A 22,719-nucleotide genomic window follows, 5' to 3' on the forward strand; every position below is an offset into this window, starting at 1 on the left:
CCGCCCCCTTCTCCAAGGCCCCACCCCTTCTCTGAGGCCCTGCCCCCACTCATTCCATCCCTCCCTTCCTCTATCACTTACTCTCCCCCACCCTCACTCACTTTCACTGAGCTGGGGCAGGGGGTTGGGGTATGGGAGAGGGTGAGGGCTCCAGCTGGTGGTGCAGGTTCTGGGGCAAGGCTGGGGATGAGGGGTTTGCTGTGCAGGAGAGGGCTCAGGGCTGGGGCAGGGGGTTGGGGTGTGGGAGAGGGTGTGGGCTCCAGGAGAGAGTTTGGGTATGGGAGGGGGATCAGGGCTGTGGGAGAAGTGTGGGAGGGAGTGTGGAGTGTAGGTTCCAGGAGGGGAACTCAGGACTGGGGCAGGGGTATAGGCTCTGGGAGTGAGTTAAGGTGCGGGAGAGGGTTCTGACCTGAAGCAGGGGGTTGGGGTGCAGGTGGGGGTTCAGGCTCCAGGCAAGTGGCACTTACCTCAGATAGCACCGGGTTGGCAAAAAGTGCAGCAGGGCTAAGGCAGGCTCCCTGCGGCTCCCAGAAGCAGCCAGCATGTCCAGCTCCTAGGCAGAGGGGTGTTCAGGCAGCTCTGCATGGTGTGCACTGCCCGCACCCACAGGCACTGCCCCCACAGTTCCCATTGGCTGTGGTTCCCAGCCAATAGGAGCTGTGCAGCCAGCACTTGGGACGGAGAGGGGGCAGCGTGCGGAGCCTCCCTGGCCACCCAGAACCTGGGGCTGCAGGGACATGCTGACTGCTTCCAGGAGCCATGTGGAGCCTGCCTTAGCCCTGCTGCGCCACTGACCAGACTTTTAATGGCCCAGTCAGCAGTGCTGACTGGAGCTGCCAGGGTCCCTTTTCAACTGGGCGTTCCGGTTGAAAGCCGGATGCCTGGCAGCCCTACCATGGACCAGGACCCCATTGTGCTAGGCACTGTACAAACACAGAACAAAAAGACAGTCCCTGCTCCAAGGAGCTTACAATCTAAGTAGTTAAATGGCTTGCTCCTATGCAACACTAGTGTGGAAAGGCCAATGTGAACACAAAAAAATCCAGACCCAGAAAGCCTATCAGGAACTGGGACATTGGGTTTAATCTAGAACACACACACTCTTAAGGCCTGATTCAGCAATGAACATCAGAATGTGCCTAATGTAGAGCACCTGGGTAGTCCCACTGAAGTCAAATTTTCAAAAAAAAAACCTTAAGTGACTTAGGATCCTAAGTCCCATTTTCAGAAGTGACTCAGGCACTTTAGAGCCTAAATCTCTCTGAAAGTCAATAGGAGTTAGAACCTAAGCCACCTAGGTGCGTTTGAAAATTTTACCCTATGGGACTACTTGAATGCTTATCATCCCTGCTGCATTAGCTTTTGAGATTCAGACATCTGCCCACTAGGAACTGGACTGCGTCCCCAATTCTGTTTCACCTAGTCCCCAAACAGACACTGGATGGTAACTACTTCCTGTCACTACTGGCAGGGGCCCCAGTTGAAATGGTGACCTACAGATGAAAAGCTTTTGTGTGCCACTCCAACTCCTCAGTCAAATGTGACCCTTTTCTTTTGCATTTACTGTATTTCAAGGCCTCTATAAATAAGACTCTGGATAAAATTAATATCCGACCAAACATTTTAGAGCTATGTAATATATTTACATATAAATGTAAAACATTTCAGACTATGGATTTTGCCATGTGATAATATAATGTTATCTCGTTCTGCGCTTGTATTGGTTTCACGTTCATTGTACGTCTCCATACAAAGACACAGCATGCCTAGAGATAGTTATGGGTAAAGAAACTGTCAGCTCAAGTTTGGTGAAACAGACAAAGATTACGTAGGGAAGCAAGAAGTTAACAATTTTTAAAAATAGAAACACTTGGTTTTACACAGTGCCCCAATAACCCGGAGCGAGAAAGGCCACTGGGACAATAAACTAATAAAAAATGTTGTGTGTACTTGAATATTAAGGATTTGGAAAGCAAATAGGATCTCAGCATGGCTGGTGAGATAAAGAGCATTGTTTCTAAATCATCTTACATATTTTTTCCAGTTATTCTTTTTGTTCCAGTTATTGTGCACTGCTCTGCACCCTGGATAGTTATTGACAGCTGTGAAAAGTAGGCCTAAACTGCTACCAAACTAGAATTCTCCCATTACTCACTCATACAGGTGGCAGCTTTTTATAGCCACTTTGCACAGGTGGAAGTGGACACATTAGCACAAGGCACTGGAGAAATCAGGCCTTGGCCAGCTTTTCCATCTCAGCTGTAGTGGACACCTGACTCAGCTAGTCTGTCTATGCTTATTTATACTTCAGTAGCACCCCGAGACCCCAACAATCTAAATAGACCAGACACCATTAGCAACACCGTGAACACCACTGACAGCAGCAAAAAAGGGAAAACAGGTCTGATTCCCCTCTCGCGACAGCTTTATTTTGGGAAGATCCATTCACTTAACAGGGTTATATCTGATTTACACCAATTTGAGAGCAGAGTTAGCCTCAGCATGAGTGAGTATACACAGTTTTGTAAGGCAACTTTCTGTCTCAGGATCCCAGATTCTGTGGTTTATAATTCTGTTCTACCTTTGTCAGCAACTGCTCTAAGCAACAGCTGGTCTTTTGTGTGTTCACTTATGGTGAGTTATTTTCTTTACATGCCTCTTAGGTTGGGATCCACATCATATTTTGTCCCTTTTCTCGTCTATCCTTACCCGAAAATACCAGGAACTAGATAACTCCGAAAGCGTGTGGCACACTCTTTCCAAATGAAGATGAGGCTGTATACACAGGAGAACATAAATACGTATCTGTGCATGAAATTCAGATAACATGGGGAGTTTGCTGGCCTTAATTGCTACTGAAAGCCTCCTGGGTTTGTAGAAGTTTCGCATAAGCTAATTTCGATGTAGTGTATTGATTTCATTTCCATTAGCTTATTTTCAGAGATGTCGTGTGCACCATCCAAACTCTTACCTCAGAGTCCGCATTGCTCTACCCTTGCCACTCGCAGTGATGCTGGTTCCTCCTACTTCAAAAGGCATCTCTCCCCAGAAGACCTCTACCACACGGATTGGCTAGAGCATGATGTAGTCATTCCTGGGAGTACTGCCTCTAGATTTGGTGGGCCAGATCCTCAGGGGATGTAAACTGGTGTAGAGCTATCAAAGTCAGAGGCGGTATGCCAGTTTACATGAGCTGAGGATGTGGTCTGAATTTCCAGGCAGAACATTACTGCACAAGGGGCTACTTGGGTGCTGGTGGGAGAAGAAGAATTTGAAACATTTCTATAACCAGGTGATGTGAAATCCATAAGCAACAATATCCATGTTCTTGTCACCAGATGGCCAAGATGGCTTTTCTTGAACAGGATCATTAAGTGAATTTATACAGATGTATTAAGCATACCTGCTATTAATCCTTCTGCCAAATTGTACCTCCTCTTGTCAGGACTGGGTCAGCGATCATTATGCAAAGAAAGGAATGGCAACATAGAGGCTGTGGTATTATTAATGTGACACATGATTGCTGTGACAGCCTGAAACTCCTTATAGCATCTTGCAATTGGGATGCCACATGAGGCACCAAAAATGTTCTTTAATTGAAGCCCTGTAAACATCACACTGTGACCAACAGCAGTTATTATGCAAAAGAAGTGTCACTGCACAGAGGTACGTGTGATTGTCAGCTCTTCATGACTGCTTTTTCCATCAAAGGAAAATCAAGTCCTGTCAGGACTCCAGGGTGTCTGGAAATTGCAAAGAGCCTTGCTATGAAGGGAGATAAAAAACCCTGCAATGCAATATTCAGAAGTGGCCATTACCTTGTCACCATGAATGTATCCCATCGCCTCGATAATGCGAAGTGACATAATTTGCACCCCAATCAGAAAGTACATTGCAGGCTCTATGAAGAGAGATGGGCAGGAGCCACTGAAATACGATCAGCATGCTGACAGACTGATTTTCTGGAAGTGAGGCCTTCCTCGCTACTTCCTTTGCAGGCTGAGAGAAGAGCTCAACCACTGAAGTAGCACTGGAAGTCTGAGGGAGGGACAGGTATTCTCCTTCTCATCTGTGCATTGATGTGCTGAGGTAATAAGCAGGGTATTCATTTAGGGTGGGTGACTTGTCTTGGCAGGGCCCAGTCCTCATGCTGTCTCTCTGCAAAGAGGTAGATTCCACCATTAGTTTTTAGTTACTGAGATAGGCCTGAGTCACAAAGTCTGGATCCAGCTCAGAGCTTCCTCAGAATTCAGGGGGAGTTGTGAACAGTGGGATTTGGTTCGGTTCCAACATGGTTTTATTTACCATCAATGACTAACTCTTCCTTGACAAACATAACACATTATTGCCCATTTGGCTTACTGTTCTGTCACTTATTTCTATTCGCTTGTTCCCTATATGATTTTATAACATTTGGGGGATGCGGAACCTTTTAGAACAGGAAGAGCCCAGAAGTGGTGGCCAGAAGAAGCCAGGAGGACAAACCACTAGAAAAATATGCCATCGTGAGCAATGCTACACTTGTTCCTGAGATAGGGATGACAAGACCTATTAGGTCATTTTCACCTCTAACTTCTTGGATTCTGTTGTAGGATTTAATCTCGCTTGCTCCCAGTGTGTTTTGCACAGGGTCATCCCTTATACAAACACAAACAAAGCCTCTGCTTCACATTACCCAGAGAAAGTCTCGATTTAATAATGAGGAATTTACTGATGGTCATCACATTTCTGATGGACGGTCTGGCCCATTCATGTACCCTCATAAGGCTTTCAAACAAACACTTTGTTTAAGTAGCAGACTTGATTCTGTACTATTAACATATTGTGAATGAATTGCAGCTATAGAAATGAAAGTGGATCAAAATGATGTTACCGTGCTTCTAGATTCTACGTAGGCTTGTTCTGGCAGTGACTGGTCTTCTATGTGTTTCTATAGCATCGAGCACAATGAGGCCTGCTCCTGGTAGGCATCATTGGTCCCTACTTCTATACAAATAATACACATTACAAACCTGCAGCAAGCTTAATTTTAATTTGACCTGGTGTCAAATGGGAATAGTCATGCTTAACCATCTCTGTAAAGTGTTTTGAGGTCTACAGGCGATGAGGGTTACAAGTGTTAGCTATTATCGTGCTCTGGCTATTTTGGTCAGACAATCGGAGACCCAGTCCAGCAAGACTATCTTAACACATTCAAACTACTCCTGAACCAAAGCAGCAAAGTGGCACTAGTTAGGGAATCTCTCTACGCTTTCAGTACAGAAGCAGGAAATGAACTGCGATCTCCTAACAGCCACCAGCTAATCTCTGAGTTGTATCGATTAGAACCCTGCTTTGAAATGTGATTATGTCACTAGTCATGGGAAAAGGCATGTCATTCCACCTCAGAAGCGCGGTGTGCCACACATGCAGCGCCCAGCCCAACAGACATGCTAAGTGTGTCCATGTCTAAAACAGCAGCAATAAGAAGCATTTCTACCCTCATATGTACTCAAATCTAGACCTTTCCTTGTCAGCTCTCAGAGGGGCTCCGATTTACATCAGGCCATAGACTGCACTCGTGGCAGCGCCAGGACTAGAACTTGGTTCTCCAGACTCCTCATCCTGCACTCTGATGCCTAGTACATGCTGCATCTCCACTATCAATAATCTCCAAAGGCAGACTGGAAAACAAAATATGGTCTCTGCTACAGTGGTTGGGTGCAATTAGATACAGAGATGTAGCAGTGCGTTAATAAACAGACCAGCAAAGACCAAAAATAAACAAGGAGACAGTTCCTCAGAAGAAACACTAAACAGAGGAAATTAAAACTTCAGCATCACAGAGTACACAATATACAGTGTTACTTTGAGGCACGATTTGAACTGGGAGTACACAAGCATGGATCCAACACACCAACATTGCTCCCAAACTGCCTTCTTATTCTCCAGAGAGTCTCAGCTTTCATTTTAAAAGAGGTGAGTCTCTAGATGCCATGGAAGAAATCTTGGAAAATGTGAACCAATTGCAACCAATCCAGGGGCAACACTCTGAGTTTGCAGGGAACCTGATGCAACAGCTCTGAGGTTTGCATTTCTCTATTCATTTCCACGGGTGCTAATTCTGATGACGATATTTTAAAGGTCAACATTGCTGACTATTTCACTGCTCAAGCATGTAAGACGGGAGACAGTGCATTGTACTATGAAGACCTACACAGTCGATTGTGGGTGACTGCAAATTTTGGTGTGGGTGGACCTGGATGATATATTTTTTCCCCAGTCACAAAAGAGCCAAGCAGAAGGAGCCAAGCAAGGGATCTGAGCCCCACCAAGAAGAAACAGAACCCAAAGAGCATCCAAGTTCATATATTGAGCAGCTCCACAATCTGCTGAGGGCAGCAGCTCATTACTGGCATCTTGAGCAGGCAGAGCTTATTTTGTGGGTGGAGTCTGGAGATTAAGGGATGCATCAAACATTGTGTGCTGAGTTGCGTGACGAGATGCGATGTAATGAACAACATAATGATGGTTAATGGAGTGCACTGGAGACCGCGAAAGCCAATGCTTCTGAAGCAGGGGTTGAAACCCAGTGCCTCTAAAGCAGGGGTTGAAAGAAATGTCTTTGAACCCCTGCTTCAGAGACACTGGCTTCGGTGGTTTCCAATGCACTCCATTAACCATCATTATGTTGTTCATCACATCACATCTCATCACACAACTCAGCACACAATGTTCGATGCATCACTTAATCTAGCCACTGATTTTCCACATATTTTATTACATTTTTTCCAAGTAACTTCCCCACCCACTGAGAAAATCAAATAATCGACTGGAATTAACGCTAACCATACTGACCATTAATCATGGATTACATTTCTTGCACTTAAGTTCTGCGTTTGGCAGGGTAACAATGCATCAACAGCAAGATTAATGCAAGCAGGAGTGGTGATTTGCAAAGATCAGTTAAAATTAACAGGTAGCTTGGTAATTTAAATAAAATAAACGCTTTGCCAACTGCAGAGGGGCAATTACAAAGTCCTTCTGGATGGTCCCTTGCTGAGAAATCACCATTTGAAGAAAACATTTGTCAGATGAATGACGTATGTATTCAAATTCACGTCTGCTCTTAAAACAATAAGGGAAACTATTATGGCTTATAGCACACGCAAAAGCGAGATGCTCGAGCAGTCATCTTGTTGCTAAGACTTGGGACAGAATTTTTAAAAGAGGTCAGCTCACCAGGCGCTGGTCTCTTTTGAAAATCTGGCCCTAACTGGGGGTCCTGAGCATTTTGGGGGAGATCTTCAAAGGTGCAAAAGGCACCCAAAGTCAGTGGGAATTGCGGGCCGCACTCAGCCTTTGAAAAGCTCCCTCTTGAAAATCTGGCTCTGAGGTCTTTGCGCAAATTTGGCCCTTAGTTCTAAATCCTGCCTTCTCTCCACGTTACCATATCCTCACCGCGGTATTTTCTTTCTCCACAGGGCAGTGGAGGGGGTGGGGGAGATACTGGTATAACAGGCCTGATTTTGCTCTCACTTCACTCCTGAGACTTCCTGCTGAGTGACACACATGTAACCAAGAGCAAAACGATGCCCATCATGTCTGGTCCTGGGCCGTACTGCCACATCTGGAATTCCTCCCAGGAAGTTCTACCAAAGCAGAACAAAACCACACCACACAGGGAGAAATTCATCAGCGCATGGTGGGCTAGCACAAGGGCTATGCCCCAAAATCCAGTGGAGCTTATCTTAAGGGCTTACATAGGGCTTGTGCTGGCTCTTTGCATGGGGTGAATTTCACCCTTCATTATAGTTCTCTCATCCCCAGTTAGAAAGGGTTCTCTCTCTCTCTCTCTCTCTCTGAGCATCTCGCTCCATTAAATTCTCTTTGTTTCCAGCTCTTCTTTGCCTGTCTTGATATTTTTGTTCATGTGAATCCGGGCAGGTAAATACTTCAGAACTCTTAAGAGTGCCTGGAGCAAAACTGCTCCTGAAAGAAAAAGGAAAAGCTTTTAGATGTGTATCTGTGCAGAGGTGTTTTTCAAGGCTCTTGAAAAGCAGGAAAATAGGTACAGTGTTATGTGTTGCTTCTGGCCCACTAGATTTTTATGTTAATTGGTGTTTTATCACAAAACACTCAATTTAAAATGACAGACATGCATATGCATTGCAGGCAAAGAAAGCTATAGCGCCTCTCAGATCAGTGGCTCAGAGATGTATTTTCAGTGAGCTTTGAAGGAAAGAATGTAGGCACTGAATGAAATCTCTGTATTGGAACAAATATTCTTCAGATATTTTAGGTACACTCAACAGTTCAGTCTATGCGATATGCAGCTTGCTGCTTCTGTTTCATTTTCAATATATGTCTCAAGTGTACAAAAATCATGAGTCAGGTCCCCAAAAAAATGTGGGATTGGCTTAAAAATCATTAAATTTAATAATCTGGAAGTGCTTTTTCTTTAATTTCTATCTTTTAGCCTTTAGGGTGCACTTGCATTGTGTTTTCAAGCTTTTCTCTGCAGTGCGCAGAGGCGATCAAAAAAGCAAACAGGATGTTAGGAATCATTAAAAAGGGGATAGAGAATAAGACTGAGAATCTATTATTGCCCTTATATAAACACCCACATCTCGACTACTGCGTACAGATGTGGTCTCCTCATCTCAAAAAAGATATATTGGCACTAGAAAAGGTTCAGAAAAGGGCAACTAAAATGATTAGGGGTTTGGAGAGGGTCCCATATGAGGAAAGATTAAGGAGGCTAGGCCTCTTCAGCTTGGAAAAGAGGAGACTGAGGGGGGATATGATAGAGGTATATAAAATCATGAGTGATGTGGAGAAAGTGGATAAGGAAAAGTTATTTACTTATTCCCATAATATAAGAACTAGGGGTCACCAAATGAAATTACTAGGCAGCAGGTTTAAAACAGATAAAAGGAAGTTCTTCTTCACGCAGCACACAGTCAACCTGCGGAACTCCTTACCTGAGGAGTTTGTGAAGTCTGGGACTATAACAGCGTTTAAAAGAGAACTGGATAAATTCATGATGGTTAAGTCCAAAAATGGCTATTAGCCAGGATGGGTAAGGAATGGTGTCCCTAGCCTCTGTTAGTCAGAGGATGGAGATGGATGGCAGGAGAGAGATCATTTGATCATTGCCCGTTAGGTTCACTTCCTCTGGGGCACCTGGCATTGGCCACTGTTGGTAGACAGATACTGGGCTAGATGGACCTTTGGTCTGACCCGGTACGGCCGTTCTTATGTTCATAAGGAGATGAAACCTACTTTAAAAAAAAAAAAGAAAGAAAGCTGAGATTCTCATGTATTCACATGACTCCAGGAACTGGGACTTTAAGAAACAAACCAGATATCATGATGAGACTCAAAACAAAGTCCTGAGCATTGGCAAAACTGCTGAGCCAGTTGAACTGCTTGTGAGTGGAATTTTCAAAAGTGCTGAGGCGACTCTCAATGGGATTTGTGCGCCTAAGTCGCTTAATGGCTTTTGAACATCCTACACATTATGAATAGCAGGCCAAGCACTCTGTTAAAATAACTCCACAGACTTCAAGACAGTTCCACCAGTGGAGACTTTGACCCAATATTTATTACAGCTGGCTGTATCTCTGTTCTTGGACAGATTGTAAAACTGATTAAGAACTTTGGCTGGGATTTTCAAATGAAATCCCGATGGGGCACCTAGCAACCTGAGGCTCTTTTGTAAATTCCAGCCTTAGTCCATAGCATTATACAAAGTTACTTCAGCAGACAATCTGGCCTTCAAAGTTCAGTTGTTGCAGGTCACTTTCGCACATTCCAGAATCTGGCGTGATTTGGATTGAGGGTCTGTTTATCTGAACACCCACAGTAATAAGACTGTGGGATTCTCAGAGGGAAGGTGCTAGAGAAGCGCAGAGCACTTCACAAATAATAATTTAGTCAGCCCCTCTGTGAGGTAAGGGAGCGTTTTTAACATCAGATGAAGACACTCAGGAACAAAGAGATAAAGGACTGATTCCCCATTACTTTGCCCCATGGGTCACCATTCTCACACCTGTGCTTTGTGGAAGCAGAACACTAGCACCTGAATGAGTGGAGAATTTTGATTTAATAGTATCTTACTAGGGCTTATACAGGATGTCTGTGGCAGACAGAAATAGAACCTGGATTTCCCATCTCTGATTCCAGCGATTTATCTGCAAGAAAAGATTTCCTCCCGGAGAAACAGTTCCACTTTTGAATCAAGCTCCCACACTTCTTGGGCCCTGATTCTCCTCTCCTAACTAGCTTGGTCTTCAGCGTAATTACGTCTGATTTATGCTACCGTGAGCAACATCTGTATCTGCTTTTCCTTCATTATTCAGGATCCCAACCTGTAAAACTTGTCTAACCCCCAAAAGCAAGTATGAAAAATAGCATATCCCCGCTGCCATGAAGGATTTTTACTTCCGTCAGCAGCAATTAATCTGAGTCACGCAGGCCTCCCATCTCAAGGCCATTTGTCTAGGCTGCCACATACAGCAATGCAATTGGAACCCACCCTTTCCAAGCAGACAAACTGTCATTAGAGCAGATGGGCCTCTAACCCAAATCAGCCACAATGATAGCGTATGAGCGTCTAACGTGTTTGCTGAGCGCAGGACTCCTGGGCCCGGGCGTTAGAACAGCCATCTGTGAGGAGTGAGGGGTTTTTCATGGCTGTTCAGTTCCCTGCTACTTGTTGGTTAACTGATCATTGCTTGCCTTGGTGTACAAAAGACAAAGGACTTGGTTCTCATTCCAGCATTGCAAAGGAGCCTTTAAAGTGGGCATAAGTTACATTTACACTCACCTGAGGCCCCTGTACACGACCAGAGCAGTGTAAAGAGGTTTGAATGTAGCTGAGAATCAGGACCCGAGCATGGTCTCTACTGGCACCCTTTTATGCGTGGCTATTGTATTGCGTTTAGCTTTTTTCTTACAACCTGTAACCCACAAAACATTTCAGGCAAAATCCTGTACAATGAGGAGAAGCAGGGATGCTGATTTCCAATGTATCTCCATTTCCAGTGTAACCTTTGCATCTGCTACAGAAGGATCCTTGCCAACCAGAAGCAGATTGCTTATGGTAAGGCGAAAGGAGGGGCAGCTAGCGGGCACTTTTCTTCTCCTTGAAGGAGCAGCAGCATGAACCCTCAGAGCTTCCATCAGGCTTGGGTAAATCAGCTTATAACACCCCGTTACGGGAGGGTCAGCGATTACAAAGATTTCACCTTTTTGAGTGCTTATGAAAGAACGTTTTCTGTCTGTCAGTTTGTTTACCTGCTTGGTGATGCCAGATCAGCTCGGCCGACAATATGATGCTGGTACGGGGAGTACAGCCATTGGAAAGCCGTCAGCGTTCTCTCCTCGATCCGAAATCGGCCTTCCTTGACGTACCTATAAATAACACACAAGGAGAATTACACGGAACTGAAATATGTATTAGGGAAGAGCTGTCGAGCCAAAGAGACAGGAGGAGACATGCTCAAAAGAATGACTGGCTCAGGGAAACGGCGGAGAGCTGCAAGATCAAATAGAAATGTAATCACTGGAATTACAGTGGAATCCTTGCTCCTTCTTGTGTTGCCCTTTTCTGTTTATAAATGGGGACCAGCAAGGGCATCTTGCCACACTTACGGTGCTGTTTGTGCTGGGCTACCACATTAGGCAGCCTAAGAAGGCACTTCAGGAGAGTGCTACGTGTTCTCTCCACCAAGTGCCATCAGTGGAACAAGCCCCCGGCTCAGCAGTGGAAGAGACAAGCCCAATATTTTGCATCGCCACAGGGCCTTCGATCTCAGAACAACTGCAATTCAGCCTGCTGGCACCTCTGTGAGACAGACAGGCATTACTGATCCTCTTTTACAGGTGGAGGGAGAGTAAGGCACAAGGAAGTTACAGAAAATGCCCAAAGCCCCATAGATAATGGGTGGAACAGTGGCTCAATCCCCAAAGTCATGACTAAAGATATGTCCGGATGTGTGATTATAGCCCACACTGACACACCCCGAGCTAGCTTTAATCTCACTAGCTTGCATCACAGAACGGCAAAGCCGGAGTTTCATCATGGTCTAGTCCCCAGGGTTACAGGCGGGTTTCTGTAGACTGTGCTAAAGCTTGCACTGCTATGGTTACACCGCTGCAAGACCCAACCTAGCAAGATTAAAGCTAGCTCACAATGCATCAGCTCGAGTTGTAATCACACGCCAGCCGCTGCAGTATAGACGCACCATAAGAGTGTGAAATTCTGAGCCATGGCCAGGAGAAGCTAGGCCTGAAAACGAACCCTGTCTCTATATATAGGGTACTACAGAGCTAGGGTGAGAACCTGATCCCACTGAAATCAGTGGGAGTTTTGGCACTGAATTCAAAGGGGCCAGGATTTATCCATGGAGTTGGGATTTCTGGGTTCTGCTCATGGCTTTGTACCTGATTCTCAGATAGAGTAAGGCCCCTTTACATAGTGCTGGCCTTAAAGTAAGTGCAAGTGTAATTTATACATCCAATTTATATGCCCCAGTGCAAGGAGGCCTTACCGTAAACAAAAATCAGGCCCTCTGTGACTAACTCACTCTGAGACCTCAGGCAAGTCAGTCAACCATGGAGTGCCTCACTTTCCCCATGTATATAATGGGGGTAATCACAATTCTCTGCCAAGAATACTAAAGTGATGGATCCTTGGTTGGACAGCGCTGCAGAAGGGCAAAGTGTGTTATAGTAAATAAAGATACTTCTATCTGGCACAGTACTCCACCTGGAAAATTGAAACAAGACAGAGCATGTTGTTTGCATTTCCATAGCATCCTACAGTCACCTGAAATCACGGGTCTTTCAGGGAACTGCTAGGATGAGCGCCTATGGATGAAGAAGAACTACCAGCGCCCTCTAGTGGCACTCAGTGCTCCCCGGCTGCAATAAAAATCCATGACTTAAATATAAAATAAATTTTCAGAAGCATCCCTCAATCTTGGATGCCTCCATTTCTAGTTTAAACATCTTGGGCCTGATTTTCAGAGGTGCTGGACACCCGCAGCTCTCACTGACTCCATCTGAGATTCAAATGACCACATGGAGGCATCTTTTTAGTGCAGAGTTATTATAATTCATTATTTGTATGACAATACCTCCTAGACGCTCCTAACCTGTGCTAGGCATCGTACATGTGGCAATTGACAATTCCTGACCCAAAGAGCTTACAGATGACAAAAGGGAGGGAGGGGACCCAGAGGCACAGAGACGGGGAAGTGACAAGTCCAAAATCATACAGCATGTCAAAGTCAAGAATCGAACCCAGCTCCCCTGAGCCCTAGTCCAGGGTCCTATCCACTAGACACAGAATATCAGGGTTGGAAGGGACCACAGGAGGTCATCTAGTCCAACCCCTTGCTCAAAGCAGGACCAGTCCCCAACTAAATCATCCCAGCCAGGGCTTTGTCAAGCCTGACCTTAAAAACCTGAGAGTGACATTTGATCTTAGCTGAATCCCTGCTGCCCAGAAAGTTCCTCTTCTCAAACTGTCCTTTCAGAACAACCTGATGTAGGGTCTGTTTGTTTGAAGCAGAGAACTTTAAGTCCATTCTGAGGCTGCTCTGACTCCTAGGGAATGTAGGATTTGTCATAGCCAATCGGACAGTTGGTCCATCAGATATAGTATCTTGCCTCCAGCAGGTCCACGATGCTTCAGAAGATGCAGAAAAACATAATGCACCCAGTCATTTCTTCAGTGCGACACATGGGCAGGAGTGGGGAGTTATGATTTTAAAGTTGTATTTTCAAACTTAGCTGTTCACACAGTGCAGCTCCTTAAATGGTTTACAGTCCTGTCCCCACCTCAACCCTCCCCAAAGTGTTTGCTTTCAATGCTGAACACCAAGGGCCTGATTCTAGTGTAATTCTATTTCATGGCTGTTGCTCTTGATTTACACTAGTGTAAATGAGAGCAGGATCGGGCCCAATGATCATCTAGATAATCTGTGAAATTGACTAGACACCAAATTTTCCAATGATCGCACAGGAGCTGTGCTGGATGATCATGGGAAGAGTCTCCAATCCAGACCCGCGTAAGGAGGGGGCAGAAAGTCCACAATGGGGTCAGACTGAGGAGGGCATGAGAAGTGGAGATGTAAGATGTCTTTGCTTGGATCCAGTGGCACAACAATCCATGCAAGAGGTGAGGTGGGGCAGCTCACTGCTCGCCGACTCCAGGTGAGGATCTGTTTTACCTCTGAACTCAGGCTCTGTGCAGGGTGCATCGATTTCATTCTCAGGGAGCAGGCACCAACTTCTGGGCATTATCAAAATCAAGTAAGATCTGCTCTCTCCAAAGCCTTGCTGTAGCAGACAGAGTGATTTCTGAATATCAGTGATTTATAACAGTCGTCAGGAACTCCATGAAAATAATTGGAGCAGCTCAGGATTCAGGCTGGTTACTCTCTTTGCTGTCCAGACTGTTTGTATAGGTCCTAGCTAATTTAGTGGCACTGTGGGCCAGATTATTAGCTGATGTAAATCAGTATTTACAGTGGCTACGGCCAGTGCTGGCTCCAGCTTTTTTGCCACCCCAAGCGGTGGGGAGAGGGGAAAAAGAACCACCACTCAATCAAGCTGCCGCCGAAGTGCCATCGACGGGCAAGACAGCGAGTGAAGCGCCCGCTGCTGAATTGCCGCCGATCTGGAGCAGGCAGTTTGAGCAGCCGCCAAAGTGCCGCTGCCGCCGATCAGCACGTGCCGTTCCGACAATAGATGCACTGATGTCCCTGGCACCTGCTTCCTTCGCTGGTTCCTGGAGCCAGCCCTGGCTATGGCTTGGAGTGACATATGCTGCTTAAAGGAATTTCTTTGCATCAGCACCCTGTGTAAACTACTCTTTAAACAGGAGCATGTCCTGGTGTTTGACTACACGTAAGCTCTATTCTCGCCAGTGATTTACTCTTTTATCCTCCTGTAGATAAGCACAGATTTTATGGTGCAGAATATGTACCAAAGATACCTAAGATACATATACACCTCTACCCCGATAGAACGCTGTCCTCGGGAGCCAAACAAATCTTACCGCGTTATAGGTGAAACCGCGTTATATCGAACTTGCTTTGATCTGCCAGAGTGGGGACCCCCCCGGAGCACTGCTTTACCCTGTTATAGCCGAATTCGTGTTATATCAGGTCGCGTTATATCAGAGTAGAGGTGTATATCTACAGTACACACTGACTCTGCAGCCAATGATGGAGAATGGCTCTCTTTCCATTCCACCAGTGTCTTTCATCTATGTATCTCAAAGCATTTTACAAACATTAGTTAGTTAAGCCTCGGTGTTTTCCAGCAGCTGAGCATTACCAGCTCCTCAGCTGGTGTAAATCAGCAGAACTCTTTTGGCTTCGGTGGAGCCCCACGGATTTACAGCAGCTGAGGATCTGGCTCATTATAGCTATATCAGTCCTCTGGGGCACAGAAAGGTTAGCTGACTTGTCCAAAGTAATTCCACAGGTCATGGACAGAGCCAGGAATAGAACCCAAGAGTCCCAAACTCATCCTAATCTCAAATCATAGGAGTCACACACCAATGTAAGACCATTGGCTTCAGAGGAGATAATCCTGGTTTATACCCCTGTAAGAAAGATCAGAAGCAACCACTACCCACTCTCTAAAGCGCTAGAGCATCTGCTTTCTAATAAGACATTAACTCATGTGCCCAAGGAATTAGTATCCACCAAAAATTTGGTGCCTCATTCTGATCTCACTTACATGGATGTAAATCATGACCATTTCCACCGAAGTCATTAAACCGGGTGTATGGGATCAAAAAAAAAATCAGGCCCTTTGGTTCCATCCAATTGCATCTTGGAAAGGAAGGAAAAGAAACCACATGTTTGGTTGCAGGGCCTACATTCATCTGAGAAACAGTTCCGTGATCTTGTTTCATTTTCCGGAATAACGAAAACACGTTTTAGAACCTTTCCACAAGTCTATGCAGGGCTGGATTTGCAACTGCTCAGCAAGGGCATTTGCCACCAATTTCGCAACAAATGTTAATCTCAGTCTAGATCAGGACAGAATATAAATGCCAAACAAACTGGTCTCACCTGCCAATCAGTGGCCCATCCCTTCCAAAGACACAAATGAGGGGCCCATTCCTGCATCCCTTGCACACCCATAACTCCCAAGGAAGGGCCAGATTTTGCTGTCCATCACATCAGTGTAACTCTGGAATAACACCATTAATTTATCTACGGCCTAGGCCAAATCCTTCCCTGGTTTAAAATCAGCAGGGTTCTACTGATTCCAGTTTGCACCAGTGGAGAATCTCGTCCATCACTTTCTTCCAAATGTACATCTATGCAACGGAGAGTATAATCTGGTTTCTGAATGGGAGATGTGTGTATGCAAGGAAGGCAGGACTGGGCCCTAGATTAGGAAAATAGACATTTGGGTTTGTTTATGGAAACCTAAAGTTGATTCCAAGCCTGAATATATATTATCCATACTCTGAGTTCACCTTTTACACCTCAAACAGGTAACATTATTGAACTGTTCTTGCTTCACTTATAATAAACTTTGCCCTTCTGATCCATATAACACAAGGACCTCAGCATCCTTTACATCTCACACAGCTCCTATAATAATTTTTAGTAGTTTTACATATAAAATCTGAGGCACACAGAGTAAGATTTCCAAAGCAGTCAAGGGGATTTAGACACATCTCGTCCATTAAAATTAAAACGGATGGAAGATATGTGCCAAAATCCTTTTCATTGCTTTGAAAATCATTAACCAAGTGATTTGCCCAAGGTCACAGAGTAAGTCAGTGGAAAGCTGTGAATAGATCCCAGAAGTCCTGACTCCCAGTATCAGAAGCACTGTGCTGCCTTCCTCATTTCATACCACTTCAGTAAAAGGGATACAAGAAACAAATCCCCCACTTGCGAAGCGACCTCTCCTCCGCCCTGCTGCACTGGTTTGTAGCAGGTAGTTTCCATTTCCCTCATGTTTTGCTCTGACTAGCCCATGCATCAACTCTGTCCTCAGTTGTCTTATTGTCTCCAAGGCTAGGCAAATGTCCCTGAAACATTATTTAGGATGTGATGCCAGATGTCGAAGCTTCTTTTATAATGTTCGAGTGATGAATCACGGATTATTATTGCAATTAAAGTTGTGCATGTTCTTTAATGCCTGGGCAAAATATCTGTAATTACAATTGTTCCCTTCTTTTAGGAAAAAAAATCTGCTGTCTAGCTTGTTCCAGACAATCAGCGGCACTTAATATGCCCTTATTTGAATATGAAATTTCATCACCGAGTGTAATTATTAAAGCATCTGCAGAGCCGAGGGGGGCTGGAGGGGTCCATATTCATTTGGAAGGGTGGAAATCATAGCTAACGCTAATGTCTCACATCTCTCTCCCAACACGCAGCGTGTACATAGCACTCAGCTGACATGGGCTAAGTTCGCTCTTCAGGGACAAACTCAGGCCCCAGCTCTGCAAACACACATGCGTGAGTAACTTGATGCCTGGGAGTATGCAGTTAGAGGCTGGAATGCTAATGCTGATCAACAACATAATCATTAACCAGAGCTCTGGGGAGACACAGCAAAATGCTGATGTGGAGCTAGATCATGCAGTCAGGCACCTGCCCGTAGTGGGAGGTGGTGCAGATCCTCCCCATCAGTGTGCCATCTATCCAGGATACCTATCAGACTTGTACTGTATCATCTGAGCATCTCACAACACCCCTGCGAGGTAGGGGATTACTATTAAACCTGTTTCAGCATTGGGGAACAGAGAGGCTAAGGAACTTGCCCAAGGCTACTAAAGGGGCATGAAGTGAAGCAAGGATTTGAACCCAGGCCTCCCCAGTCAGGCACAGTGCCTTAACTCCTGGACCATCCTTCCTCCCACCTCACAGCAGAGTCCCAGGAAGCAAAAGGGGAATGTGTGTGATGCATCATCTCCAGAGTTGGTGCAGTGGGATCCTCCTTACCTGTGTTCATGCCTCTAGAAGTGCTGTGTTTTGTGACTGTGCCTGGCCCTTGAGCAGAGGAGAAAGAAATGGGAGTGGACTTATGGCTAAGGACTACTCCCGGATGAAGGTTTGCAGGCTCATGCTTATTGTTTCTTTCCCAGAAGAGGAATTTCCTGTCGCACTCACAGCTTTTCGTGAGCCCCAGCAAAGCCCGTGAATAGTTAATCAGAGTCATTAACAGTGCCAGGTGGTAAAATCAAAGACAACAGATGATGCAAGACTCTTTGGGCCAGGGATACAGGTTGTGATACTTCATCTTTAGCTGCTGTGCAGTGCCACTGCTGCAATCCTCTTTCACTTGTGTTTGCACGCAAAAACCACATGAATTCAGAGAGGAGCAGAAAAGAAAAGGAAGGGGTTGGATGGACTGATTCAAGAGCAAAGGTAAAAGCATTAAACGGGCTTAATTCTCTTCTCTCATCACTAGTGTAGCTCCGTTGTCTACAAATAATGTGTGTGATTTAGAATCTTGAACAATAATTTCTATCAATGAAATTTTAACTTGACCTAACATTCTAATAGGTTTCCATTGCAGGAGATGTGATACGTTCAGTGGAACTTCTCCACTTTGGACTGCCCCCAGTTCAGCAGAACGTCCAGCCAAACACAGACACCAATGTTTGCAATAAAACTCCCGTTGAGTTCAGTAGTTCATGATTTGGCCTTACACCCTCTAAACTGTAACACAACAAGAAGAGCAAGAAACTAGCACCAAAAAGATGCTATAAAACAAGGAACACAGGAACTGCCAGACTGGATCAGAACCGAGATCCATCTAGTCACGTATTCTGTCTCAAACCATGGCCAGCGCTAGATGCTTCAGAGGCATAAAAACCCTGCAATAGGCAGATGTGGGATAATCTGCCTCCCATATTAGGTCTGATAGTTAGAGGTTGACTAAACCTGGAGCATAACAAGCAGCAATTTAGGAGGGATATTAAATCTCATGAATTATGTTCTGGATATTCTTGTTATTCATACAAATGTCCATTCCCTTTTCTGAATCTTTGCACGGTAGCTTCCTGTGGTAATTAGTGCCACAGTCCAATTACAACTTGTGGGGAAAAGTATTTCCTTGAGTTGTTTTTGAACTCGCCATCTTTTAATTTAGTTGTAAGTCCCCTTGTTCTTGTTCAACATCAGGCAAAAATACATTCACAGGCATAGCACCACTCAGCTCACTGCAGCGATAGCTATTTACACATCAGCACCTCTCTGGTGAGTCAGCATGTTCGTCATTTGCAGCGCTGGATTCCATCTGCATTCAAACCATGCACTGTCCGGAGAACGTCATTGTGCTGCAGGCTGTCAAAATCACGCAGTTCACCTAAGTCAGCTTGACGTGGCTCTGCCATGTTTGAGACACTGCCTGAGGCATCCCTTTGAGGAAGCTTTGTGGTGCATCAGAATGTGGCCAGTTTTGGCACCTCTTGCAGAATGTTCTCTGCATTCCTGAAGGACATCATAGCATGGATTACATGGGCTTGTTTTCACGGTGCATTGGCAAAAGGAGACAAGATTTGTAGCTAGTAAAACAACAGGCAAGGTACAGATTGTAAGGTCTTTAGGGCAGGGACTGCCTTTTTATTGTCTGCCTGTACAGTGCCTGGCACAATAGGGTCCTGTCCATAACTAGGGCTCAGGTACTACCACAGTTCAAATATTAACAAACAATAATAAATCCTTGGGTTTTGTCACACAGAATATTCACCTTTGTGTGCTCACTCACTAGTGAATACGTAGGCATCCGTGTTCCAAAAGAAGCTAGTTTGTCTGCTAATGCATTACACCTCCTACACATTTTGCAACAACATCCCCAAAGGCTTTAGTACTAGTACCGTACTATCTACTGTTTTGGGACAGGGGCCATGGCTGCAAAACACCCCGAGGGTTTAGCAACTCTGAAAATGAGGCCACCAAGTGTTAAAATATTGGCCTAAGCACTTAGACACTGTAAGGAATAAAGATCTTTCTGGCAGGCTGCAGAGCATTGGCTAAATAGCCATTTGAAGTACGCAAGCGCTAGGTAGGCAAAATATAAACTGCAGAGGGAAAGTTTTGCCTGCAGAGTGTAAAGTCACTGGAGGCTTAAAATTCTCTTCCCAGAACAATCCTCCTCCTCAGATTTGCCCTCGTGATGAGCCAGGAGCACAACGTTGGAATCCATAGTGACTCATCCCCCAATGTTCAGATGCAGAGTTTGGGTTCTGCCCCCAATAGCATCCTGAGTCACATCGTTCGGATCTGGCTCTGACCTTTCCCAAGTGTTGTCAGTGTTCAAACCCAGGAGTTTGCTCTGGACCCATCTCTGGCTGTTACATAAGCTTTGCAGGGTTGTAACCCAGAAAGTCATTCCATCTGCATTTCAGCATCGCTGCAGCATTGCGCTCAAGGGCGGAGGCCTTTGACATCATAAGCAACTAAAATAAAAACTAGTACAGAGAAAGCCTGTTCCAAGCTGTAATCCTCCACTAGTCCCTCTGCAAGGGGGCCAGACCAGGACAGCCTGCCCCTCTGCTTGCCCCGTCTGTAGCAGTAGCAATAGGGATACATGCCCCAAGACACCCTTGCCGTAGCCAGGCCTGGGATAGCCCCATATACTGAGACTCCTCCTACTGCAGCAGCCAGGACACACACAACCCCAAGAGGCACATAGGAAATCCCCACCTACTGGAGGGGTTGGGGCTAAGACCTCCCAGTCCCCCTCACTCCCCTCCAACAGCAGAGGGGCCACCCTTTGCAAAGATGGATCTACTCTAGGAAGATCCGCTTCACCTGCAGCAGGGATTCTGCCCTCCCTGGTGCCGGAGATGAGACAATCCCATACATCCCTCTCACCAGCATCAGGGCCCCTTCTCAAAGACCCTCCCCTGTAGCAGCGTCTGAGACAGACCCCCTGCAAGAGATGAGGGGGGTCCCTGCAGCAGACGGCGGACACACCTCCCCACTGCCCAGGACCCCAGCAGGAGCTGGGAGACCCCACACTGCAAAGAGCTCCAATGCAGTCGCTGTGATGCTGCACCTCTGGGACTCCCCCCTCCTTATAGCCAGGGCACCACCAACCCCAACACCGCAGCTAGCGCCCCTCACTCCCAAGGCAGCAACTGAGACATCTCTCCCAATGCAAAAGCAGGGGCCGGTCCCCTCCCATCCCATAAGTGCAGCAGCTGGGATTTAACAGTCACCAGCATCTAGGAGCTCCTCCTAAACTGTGGAACTCCCTAGCGACCCCTCCCCAGTAGAGCAGCAGCGGAGATTTCCCCACCGCCACCGCAGCAGCTGGGATTTCCCCTCCCGGGACAGCCATGGTGGGGGAGAGACCCCCAAGTCCCCTTCACCAGCCTCAAGGACCCTCCCCACCCCCAGGGCAGCAGCTGGGATTTCCCCTCCCACGGCAGCCATGGTGGGGGGGGAGACCCCCAAGTCCCCTTCACCAGCCTCAAGGACCCTCCCACCCCCAGGGCAGCAGCTGGGATTTCCCCTCCCACGGCAGCCATGGTGGGGGGGGAGACCCCCAAGTCCCCTTCACCAGCCTCAAGGACCCTCCCACCCCCAGGGCAGCAGCTGGGACCCCTCACCAGCATCTCCTGCTAAAACTTGGATTCCCCCCCCCCCGCTCCCACTGCCTGCCCCCCACTCACCAGCGCACCAGCTCCCATCGCTTCTCCCCCGGCGCTTTGCGGCACGCCATGTCCCCACCTTGCCCTGGGGTGCTGCTAGGGGCCGCCCCGCCAGCGGAGGTTGGGTGGAGCAGCAGCAGCAGCGCTAGCCGCTGAATTGGTTCACTGGAGGCAGAAACCTGCTGAGGGAGCCTAGATTTCCACGCAAACGCCAGCTGGAGCCGAGCAGGAATTTCGGGGGGAGGCCAGAGTCCGCGCGCTGAGCAGCCCCGGGGCCGGAACGCTCCCAGGACGCGCCCCCCCAAAACCGCTGGAGTTTCTCTCTCCAGCTCCTGCTGTGAGGATGGTTTCTTGGCGGCGGGATCCCATGGCTCAGCCCATGCTGCCAGCAGCTCCTTCCCTTGGGACTTCAGCCTCCCTGGCCCTGGGAGCTGGGACAGCCCCACGCGTTTGAATCAGCAGCAGAACTTGCCCCAAAGTTTGGGGCTAGTTGGATGCTGTGGTGGAGGCTTAGTCCAGGCTAACCTCGAGCTCAGACTGTTCCTGTACTATGTATCTGAGAGTTTAGTGCTGGACAATAGTAGGGGACTGAAATTATTCTGTTGTTTTGTTTACTGCAGTAGTACCTGGGGGCTGACAAAGAACAGAGCCCCTTTGCCTAGGCCCTGTACAAACACAAAGCAGTAGACAGCTCCTGCCCTGAACTTACAAGACAGACACACACGGGCTAGAGCAGTGGTCCCCAACCTTTTTGTAGCCAGTAGCACATTCCTGTTTTCAGAAGAGGGTGGCAGCCGCCAACAATTTTTCAAGGCTTATTTTGTATTTGTACATTAAATACAAAAATCATATTATGTAATATTACATAATATATGAAGGCATAAGATAAAAAGGGTAATTTTACATGTAAAAGGTATTAATTAAATTTGGCAATTACTCTTTCACCTTACCATGTGAATTTGCTCTTTTTAAATCTACCTGTAAGAAAAATTAAGGCGATTTTACAAAATAAATATCATAAGCAGTTTTCACCTTATTTTAAAAAAGTAAAATATTATTGAACTGCTGGTCCAAATATATTT

The 22,719-nt window shown here is 46.3% G+C and overlaps 1 protein-coding gene across 1 annotated transcript in view; it reads right to left on the bottom strand.

Annotated features, from left to right (window-relative positions):
• RAP1GAP2 (RAP1 GTPase activating protein 2) overlaps positions 1-22,719 on the bottom strand; it is a 322,912-nt gene that overhangs the window by 224,128 nt on the left and 76,065 nt on the right. The window contains exon 2 of the mRNA XM_050929146.1: positions 11,281-11,397. Within this exon, the coding sequence (XP_050785103.1) occupies positions 11,281-11,397 (117 nt within the window). The remainder of the gene's footprint in view (positions 1-11,280; positions 11,398-22,719) is intronic.

This window comes from Gopherus flavomarginatus, chromosome 19 (assembly GCF_025201925.1).
Source record: "Gopherus flavomarginatus isolate rGopFla2 chromosome 19, rGopFla2.mat.asm, whole genome shotgun sequence".
NCBI classification, from domain to species: Eukaryota; Metazoa; Chordata; order Testudines; family Testudinidae; genus Gopherus; species Gopherus flavomarginatus.